Genomic DNA, 10,051 nt, shown 5'->3' with positions numbered 1-10,051 from the left:
CTAAGATAATTAAAAGAACTTCTTGGGTCTTCCATTACAAATTATTTCAGCAAGGATGCTGAGCAACCGAGCTGACGTCTTTTCTTCATCCAGTCACGAATCTAAGAACGTTTCTTTTTTTTTCTTATGCAGCAATTCCACGCAACAAGCTTTAACTCCATCACAACTCGTGCGACGTGCAGCTGCCAAAACTTTCATTTCAGACACGACTCAGGAAACCACAAAACGACGAAATTGGAGTATATACTGGTTTCTCCTTGTCTACAGTCAAATATGAAGCCATTTGCGTGCAACTAATTCCACGCAACGAGTGGTGCAACCCAGTGTCGTCGTGTAAACTAAGCTTTAAGTTGGCTATATGGGCAAAAGCCAATAAGTTAAAAAAAAACTTTTTGTGGCATTACACTAGTTGCGTCTCGTATGTTGCACCACGCAACTGGGGGTTCTCACATGTAACTGCAATATGCTACTAGTTGCGACGACACTTCCGTTGCATGTGTGAACCCGGCTTTATTGTTGGCGCCAAAATCGCATCGGAGGTACGAGGTAGAATGTCTTTGAAAGCATAGTGAGCGTGTTATGTTAGTTTTTTGCAGGTGCTTAGATAAGTTTATAGTGACAACAAACGCTTACTAACAATGGGCGGTGTTATAGCTGCAAGAGCGGAAATGTAATAACAGAAGAAATGAAAGTGCGTGGCTTCCTAATGTGTGACTGTGTTGTGGTGATGGTAGCGATAATTTGTGCAAGTTTTTGCACCTTATTCGATAACATATTTGCACGTAGCCGTGTTTTCACACTAAAACAAAATATAGCCTTATAACAGACAAGTGCTTCTGTCTTTCAGCTGTATGTAACACTAGAATCATCACAGACTATGTTGAGTTATCTGTCAGTGTGGATAAGTGTTCCAAGTCTGCGCGTGCAAGGGGATCCGCAGCACTAATGTTTTTTCTTGTATGTTTAAGCATTTGATTTCTCGGTGTTTGTGAAACAGTTATTTTGTGTTTTTCGTATTCTGTATCGTGTAATTGCTTCTTAATTAGTATGCAGGTGTTTTTAATTGCAGCACAGTAGTTATGATGACTAGCGTTTGCCCAGTTTTAATGGTTGTGGTTCCTTAGGTAATTATGTATGGTTAATGGGAGTGTAACTTTGTTGGTAGATACCTTTGTAATAGTTTTCCCTGTGTCAACGTGTTAATACGATGAAGCGCTACCGCATTACTGCTTTCCGAATAGTATACCTATTCACAGTTACTTGTTGTTCTAAAGATGTACAGTATTAAATGATTACTTCATAGTACCGTTTCTTGTGTTTGATGCTCTCGTACACCATAATTATGCAGGAAGGGTAGATAGATATAGGGTGTGTTCTGTCCATGAGCTGTAGATGGAACTACCGACTATGCTTCCTTATGCATCTTCTACATTTAATATGGAAAAAGCCATGTGTGCAAAATATTTGAGTGTGTAAAGGTGATAAAGAACAACCTTTTATGTACACCGCTTCTCCACAATGAGTCAAATGTAGTTTTTGATACCATTTGTGTTCAGAGATGGTGCTCACCTGTCATATGATGAATATTGTTGTGCAGATGCTGGGTGTGTCGTGAGTTTGATGTACAACTCCCACCTGCATGTTAGTAATAATAATAATTATTATTATTATTATAATTTACCCCCCTTCCCCCCATGCAATCACTTGTTTCACAGATAGGCCCTAATGACTCCAGCTTCAGCTAAACGGACAGTCTGTGGCAATATTCATAACACGTCAATACGAACATTGTGTATGAACATTCCTAGTGAGGAAAGGAAGCACTTTATTTTTGTCACATTATAAGGTTTCATTTTATCTCCTCTAAACACACTAAAAGTTTTCATACATAGTTTTTTTAGATCCTATATATTGCTATTAGTGCTTATATGGCTGTATACTTTGTGAAATAAGTTACTTTCTTGTAGGGGGGAACTTGTATTGAATGACCGCATGATGGTCTTTTGTATTGTACCAAAACCACTTGTCATTTCTTTACATTTATAAATCTATATTATTTCTTCTGTTTTCAGTTCATTTTAAGAATATTGCATGTGTGCTGTACTATTGCATGTAGGATTGTGTCATTGCTTTCTGCTTTATGCATTCAGTTTGTCTTTCACTTCTCACTTCTAGACTAAATGCCATTCATTTTCAGATCTATCATAATTTTGTACTGATAGTCCTACATTGACATAAGTAATCTTATGTTCTCGATACATACTGTCTATAGAGTTTAAAGTGGTCTTAAAGTGTGCTAAACCTTACATATTTTTTGGACACGCTGTGTAGTAGCCCACTTACAGCACACATATGTGTGGTCTGATTACTTGGCAATTTTCTGGTTTGTTGTTTATTCCCTTGCCTGCAGGTGGAGTAAGTGTGAGTGAACTATCACTCTTTCTTCCTGTTTTGTTTTACTCTTGTTAATGGGAAATCTTCCACTTGGTATAAGATTTTATGAAACAATTTGTGTACTGTCATGAGTGCTCAATTTTTAGTGGCACTTCTGAGGTGACGTTCCGTGCCTGTATTGCTCATCACCATGCCTGATACATTTCATGTAGGCTATTATTTTACTCTGTAGTTATGCAATTGGATTTTAAGAGATGATTTTGGTTTGCTGTATTTTTTTAATAAGTGATGGTTTTTGAAGACAGGTTTAGATTTGATACCTTTCGATATACTGTAGTAATCTTACTCTCCCATACATCACCAATAAAATTCTGTCTCTGCACAAGTTTTGAAAGCTTCGTGAGGTGTAATGTTACAAAAAATCTTTTTACTTATCTTTATTTTTTCATGTTGTTGGCTCGAATGCTTGTGTCTAGGGTACATTCTTGAGGCTGAAATTTTGACCTACTGGGTTCCAGAAGTACTGTCGGTTGCTATGATTTATTTAATCCTATTCTTCTATATCACACTGATTTCACAATCTCCTTCTTCATAAAACCATCAGTTACATTTTGTTGTAAACAAAATTAAAATCTACGGACGTTGTCAGAGTCATGCACTCTACTGCTTACATTCCACGTTACTCACAATATTCCAAAGAGTTTACAAAACAAGAGTTTACAAACTTTCATGATGAAAGAAGAATTCTCACCAGGTTATATTGTTATTTTTTAAATGAGTCCGGAAATAAATTTTATAATTTGCGTTCGATTGTGCAATTAATAGTGTGAATTTTAAGTATGCCAGAAATTTTATAATTTCAGGTCTTCCTAAAAGAAGAGTAATTTCAACCATTAGTACATATTGATTGCAACAAATTAATTGCTTTTCATACATTTTCGCCTGAAATATAATACATCATACACAAAATCATATGAAATTCTTTTAGTGAAATGCCGAGAATGTTCACCTATACCAGATTCAGGATTAATCCTGGTATCAGCTACTTCCATAAAAAAAAAGATATTTTAGAAAAGGGTGTCCCATTACAACACCTAGCTAATGATTTTTCTCCAGAGTAATTTTGATTGACTGTAATGGTAGCTGCAATTTGTCCAGTTTCACTGCAGTGCTTTTATCAACTAGTATTAGCAATGGTTAGTAAGGGATTAAGCATTAAGTTCATAAGCTACAATATTTCGTAGAATAGGCATTCGTTTGTAGGATTGTTTTAATCTTTATTGTCATAGAATAAGTAATGGTATTTTATATTTCGCACGATCACATTGCCTATGCCTCATGTCACAGATGGCTGCCTCATAATATTGTGTGGTTTACAGTTCATAAGTTCACACTTTTGTTTGAGTAGAGCGTGGGTGGTACCAGAGGAGGAAAGCTGTGGCCTGAGTGTTGAATGTTGCTGGAAGAGGATTGTTGTGGGAGTAAACTCTATTCATTTGTGTTACAAATGTGAGCAAAGATAATTTTAAATGCCTTGAATATATTGTTCATACCCGAATCCATTGCCTCAAAGAATTTTGTGAAAGAAACTATTGTTTACAGTAGGCTGTGCAATTCTCCTGTATTCATTGTGCGACTGGCCAGTTTTGGCACTAAGTCATTTTCAAGCACTTATAGTTACACACAAGCATTACGCAGTATGCCATATGTGTTTTGGCGTAAATCAAAACACCTTCCGTATCTGAGATAGTTCATCTACATTACAATATAAGAATGAAAACATTGTTTCCTAGAAGCATATAACCAAGTCATCTGATGTGTGAATTGCAAGACTTCCACGTACAGACTATCTGCATGTGGAACTTCTTTTGTTCATAGCTGAGATGACATGGTTATGTGCTTCTGAATATGGCTTTGCAAATGGAATGTGTTTTGATTGTATTCAAAAACATATATGACGTATTGCATACTGCGTATGTATAAGTGCTTGAAAATGGCTTAGTGTTGAAATTTGCCAGTTTCACAGCAAATAAAGGATAACTGTACAGCCTACTGTGGAAAGCGTTTTCCTACTCAAATTAAAATGTTCCATATTTGTATAACTGAAATTGGAAATGTCGTCCTCCTCCCAAGTATATCAGCATATTCCTTCTTTTTCTGCAGTTGAAAGCATCTTGATTGCTACATGAGCATGCCAATCCCCCCCCCCCCCCCCCCCCCCCATCACCATCACCACTACTCTGCTGCACCAAACAAACTAAAAGCATCAGTTCAGTTGCACACATTTTCAGTGTAAAGCACCACTAATTGCAAGGATACTATAACCACAGTTGCAATACTCTGCGAGTGATAATGATATTCTCATCACTGTTTAGCTTTCACTGGTTTTTCTTGTGGCTATTCACTTTAGAACTGTTCCTTCCATGACAGCAGTGCATGTTTTGGGTTAGCATGTTGTAGAAATCATGTCATTTCTATGTGGCCAAGTCACAAATATTTCATCTACAAATTGGGATAAAGAAATTTACTTCTGTGTGTCTGAATTCCTTTATAAGTTAGAGAACTTTAGTCTCTCATTTTTGTATATAGAAATGTTACTGTATTGAAGCAGGGTGAGCTACCTTTACTGCTCTGTGACATTATTTTGCAGGTTTTAATGAAGTGCATGTTATTTTCCAATGTGAGGGCAACTATAATGTACAGGATGCTGAGTCAGATGTAAGCAGCATGTCTGGGATGATAGGAAGTCATAAATATGATGAAAATATTGTCTAAATTTATCGTATTTTTAGTTTACAACCTGATCTTCCAGGGAGGATGGATTGTACAATGTGCCAGTCTCATAGGCAGTTGGGATGGTTGGCAGCAGTTAGAATTAATTCAAAATGGACAGTGATGTTTCTGGGTGAATGTGGAATAAGCGAGAGACTGAGGCAGATTTACTAAGGCATCTGCATAAGGCAGACCAACTCACAAGAGAGCCAGCCTGATATGGCCTAAGCTAATCCATTTGCCTTGGAGTGAAGCTAAATTGCAAGAGAGATGAAGGCAAATTGCATAATAAGGCTGGGTGAAAGCTGAAATCACAAAGAGCGGGATTCACAAGCTCCCTATGCAGACAGATGTGGGAGACAATAGGCCCTACGGTATTAAGTGATACAAGAGACTGTTAGAACCAGAGTTGTGACGTTGAGCATAGGTTTAAGAGCAAGTGATACGATTGTAGCAGATGTATGCAGTGCTGCAAAACAGGCATTTCATAACTTTTTGAAAATATGAGGCTGTCTGACTCAGTATATGCTGTCCTGAAATTTCTCTGACCACCCATTACTAATAACGTCATTAACATTACTCTCACTAAACAAGTAGAAATAATGTGCATCATAAAATCTTCAAAAATAAAATTAAAAAAAAAACCTGTTATTCAATAAAATATCAACGAAGTTAATTACATACTGTTTTTCTGCATTTAGTAACATGTTGAGTTACTCATTTAGCCAGTTGTGTACAATTGACAGATTTCCCGATTGACTAAAATATTCTGAAGTTATGCCTTATATAAGAAATAAGATATAAAAATACCATCATACTTGTGGCCAAGTCATCTTTTGGCAAGATTCTCAATAATTGTAGAGAAAATAAAAATTACAAGCGGATTCTTAACCATCTGATAACAAATAAAATAATGTTAAACTTGTAGGCTGCTGGTATATTCCGTGATCTGTCAAAGATATCTCTGAATCATAATATCCTTTTAAATAAGTTAGGGTATTATGGTAGTTGGATTATATATTTGCACAGTAAAATAATACTAATAGAGAAACACTGTTTGGAAGGCAGTTTGCGAAGGCATGTTTGCACAAGGCATATAACACAGAAAAAGTAGTCCGGATACCTAAGAATATATATAATAGGCAGACCTGCCCTTGTGCAAATATGTTTATGTGCTCACAATAATCTTGAACATTACACCTTCCCCAAACACTGTGCATAGAACTTTGTTGTTAAACCCTACAATTTTACCAATTTCTGGAGTTTGTCTTTACTGAGAGGCTCGGTCAGTTAACCAGAAAGCATTCCCTCTATGTACACAAATAGTTTATAGTAATATCCTGCTGTTTCAAATGGTACAGAATAAAACATTGCCTAATATCAGTGTGTGTGGACCACACAGTTGTTATTTGGTTCTGAGCTAACTTGATAACTCTCATGTTGTCACAAAATCATCCAGTTAGCTCGACAGTTGTGTGCTGCTCAATTTCACCTTTTGGAGTGAAAGCCAACGCCCTGTATTCAGCCTTGACGATACTCAAAGCTACTGTTCTTTGTTTCATCCAAGACAAGGATATTGATCCTTCCATCAGTTTGAAACCGCTACCTATAATGGAATGTCTGTTACACATTCTGTTTCCCCAGTCTGCATCACTATAAAATTCCTGTTTTCTGTCTTACAGATTCTTAATTTGTAATCAACAGTTCCTTTTAAACATCTAAATATTCTTTTAACCTTCGAGTGGGTGCACCTATGTATAAAGTGCGCCAGCCATAAATAGCTGTCATGTACCATTCCATTGTTTCAAGATTGCGAATCAGTAAAATCACTGCAGCTTGCCCAGTGGTAAGTTATACTGTCACATGTTCAAGTGAGCATTCATAGTTTAAAATAAACAGTGACATAGATGAGAAAAAAATTACGATCCATGCAAGAAAATGACCCAGGTTCCAAGCTAGCAGTACAGTCCACAAAGAGGCAGTTGTCTTTGAGATAATTAGCAGTTGAATAAGCTGTGGGCTGGAACCTGTTGCAACTACGCTATTTAGTGCTTTGAGTGGGTTATTACTGTGGACTAACACTTGTACGAGGTAACAGACTGATACAATGAAAATTTATTTTATTTTTGTTTAATTTTGTAATAAAAAATGGCGCACCCTTTGGGGGCCCATTGCAACCCAATGTTTAAGTAGAGAGTCTTTGCAAAACTTGTTCACAATGTTAGTAGCAAAGGCAATATTTTCCCTTGGAAGTGCTAGCTAAATGTAAAAGACTTTCGCCAAATGGTCTGAGGCGTCTTGTCACGGTCTGCGCGGCAGACATGTGTAGCAAATTCTACATCAGCCCCCTCAGTAGAAGCAGAGCGGATCATACTTACTCGTCGTTGCTCCTCGTCGGCCTGTTGCTGCATCTGCACTTGAGGTTGTGGCACTGGTGATGGAAGGTGTTGAGGCCTTGATGCTGTTGTAGATGGTATCCATTTGTAAAAAATGCATGCAAGCTTAATGTAGCTGAGTGAAGCAGTTGTGGGCTTGCCGTTTACTGAATCCTTTGTATTCATACCTCTTCATATAAGACATGGTATGGGCCAGTGTAAGGTGGTTGCAATGGTGGCTTAACGCTGTCATCAGTCAGGAGTGTTAAGTGCGAGTGGCTGTGTAAGTCATAATGCACATAAGTGGTCAGCGTACAATGTCTGGGGCCTTGCGAGTTGGTATCTGAGTGGCATTGTCTCTTAACTGATGGAGAAAATCTGGTTGGTCGTGTATTGGTATCTGTAGAGAATTGGAATCAACAAATTCTTCTGGAAGGCAAATATTTTGCCATACACCAGTTCCACAGCCGAGGAGTCAGTGTCTGTCATATAAGTGGTTCATAGGCCAAGGGAAACTATTGGATGGGCAGATGTCCTTAAGTTCCATGGCACATGAGCACCACCTTCAGGGAATGATGCCTTTGCTCAATCATGCCCTTGTTAGCGCAATGGTAACTGGTCATCTTATGATGTACATATCCACAGAACTTTTTCAACTGGATGAACGGATCTGAATCAAACTGTCAGGTGTGGTCAGTAGGTGTGTGCAGCTGAACCTTGCGAGCCCATTGATGGAAATACAGAGGCTAAAGTTTCTGTGAAGATGTTGTCCACCTGCACTGCCTCCGGCCAGCAAGTAAAGTGATCTATCATTGTGAACGAATATTGCTTGCCTTCTGATGGAGGAAGTGGCCCTACCACATTGAGGTGCATATGTGCAAAACTTAAAGTTGCATCTGAAAAATTGCTGACTGACAATTGCACATGGTGCTGACATTGTGGTCATGTCTGTGTCCTTTTCCAGCAGTCTCTCTCCATCTCATGCCAGATGAAAATTTGCGACACCAGATGGAAAGTTGGATGGGATCTAAGCTGGATTAGATAGTGGAGACCATTGAAAACGTGCCATGGGAACACAGCCGGGAGGTATTGGTGCGACTTCCTTGTGAAACATGACAATATAGTTGGACATGATCGCTGAGAATGTTGACCAGTTCTAACTTCAATACTGAGCTCTTGGTCATCCTGCCGAGGCTTTGCCAGTTCCAGAAAATTAATAAGCTTCAACACACTGCTGACACATAAGAGACAGTTGGCCTCCACATCATTAACGCCAGAAATGTTTTAAGTGTCTGTAGTAAATTGATGTACAAACTCAAGGAGATTGTATTGTTGAGGAGAGCAGTTGCTGCTGTTCCTCTTGAAGGTGTAAATTAATGCCCTGTGGTCTCTGTAGACTGTATATTCTCTTGTTTCTACATATGGGTGGCAATATTACCTTCCATGTATGTGGCCAGGAGTTCATGCGATAAACACTCCACTTCCATTGTCACAGTGACATTTACAGAAAAAATACGCAAGCAGTTGCCACGAACCGTCCAACAGTTGCTGCACTGCTGCACTGATAGCTATTTGGTTTGTGTCCACCACCAACATAAAGGTTGCATCGAACTTGGGTGCATGAGGAGTGCTGTGTGTGTCATATTTTGCTTCCCAGCCTCGAAAGCGGAGCGTGTTTCCTCAGTCCACTGCACTAGGATACTACCACTGCTCAAATTTGCAGTTGACTTTGTTTAACATCACACTGTACTGTTTGAAACATTTGAGTACTTCCTTAAGGTGCTGGTGATGTTACTCCTTAGTGGCTGAATACTTGAGTATGTCATAGAGGTAGGCAGAGCAAAATGGCAGGCCCTGTAGGATGGACTGGATGACCATTTGCCAAGTTTGGACAGCATTCCATAAACCAAAAGGCATGAACTTGCTCTCGGAAAGTCCATTTGGAGTAATAATTGCCGTGTTTGTGATGTCATTCTCTGCTACAAGAATCTGCATATAAGCTTGGGCACAGTCAAAATGCTGAATATTGTAGCTGCATGTAATACAAAATTGTAATCTTGCAGCAAGGGTACTACATAGCAATTGAGTACAGTTCTAGAATTGAGCATGTGATAATCACCGCATGGACACCAGGCTCCTCCTTTCTTTGGAACAAGGTGTAAAGCAGATGACCACAGACTACTTCATAGTTGGATTGTTCCTTCCCTAAGTATTGTGTTGAATTCATCCTTAGAAGTGGCTATGCACTCAGGTGCCAAATGCCTAGGTCTCCTAGATACTGGGGGATCATCTGTGGTTTCTGTATGATCCACCGTATTGTGTGGCACTTGCGTAGGTGTGCCTGGAGATCTAGTCAAAGCTGGGAATTGTCTTAGCAGTGAGGCGTATGCTCTGCATCACACTCCTGTATCATTTCAGCACTGTGCACATTTGCATTGCCATGAAACCCTGCAGCTGTCAGTCCTGTAATGCTGCCAACCAGGTGAGCATTGGCTGCATCCGTTAAGAAT

The 10,051-nt window shown here is 38.8% G+C and overlaps 1 protein-coding gene across 5 annotated transcripts in view; it reads left to right on the top strand.

Annotated features, from left to right (window-relative positions):
* Positions 1–413: 413 nt before the first annotated feature.
* Positions 414–10,051, top strand: part of LOC126457957 (transmembrane protein 94) — a 504,907-nt gene continuing 495,269 nt past the window's right edge. Inside the window, exon 1 of one of the 5 annotated variants that reach the window (XM_050094697.1) lies at positions 414–539. Coding sequence is in view for 1 of the 5 variants with exons in the window: in XM_050094693.1 (XP_049950650.1) it covers positions 495–546 (52 nt within the window). In the remaining 4 variants the exon portion in view is untranslated. The other 4 variants (XM_050094693.1, XM_050094699.1, XM_050094695.1 and 1 more) reach the window with 4 other exon arrangements.

This window comes from Schistocerca serialis, chromosome 2 (genome assembly GCF_023864345.2).
Source record: "Schistocerca serialis cubense isolate TAMUIC-IGC-003099 chromosome 2, iqSchSeri2.2, whole genome shotgun sequence".
Classification (NCBI taxonomy): Eukaryota; Metazoa; Arthropoda; class Insecta; order Orthoptera; family Acrididae; genus Schistocerca; species Schistocerca serialis.
The sequence above is the reverse complement of the archived record's forward strand: the minus strand, read 5'-3'. Positions and strand labels throughout refer to the sequence as shown.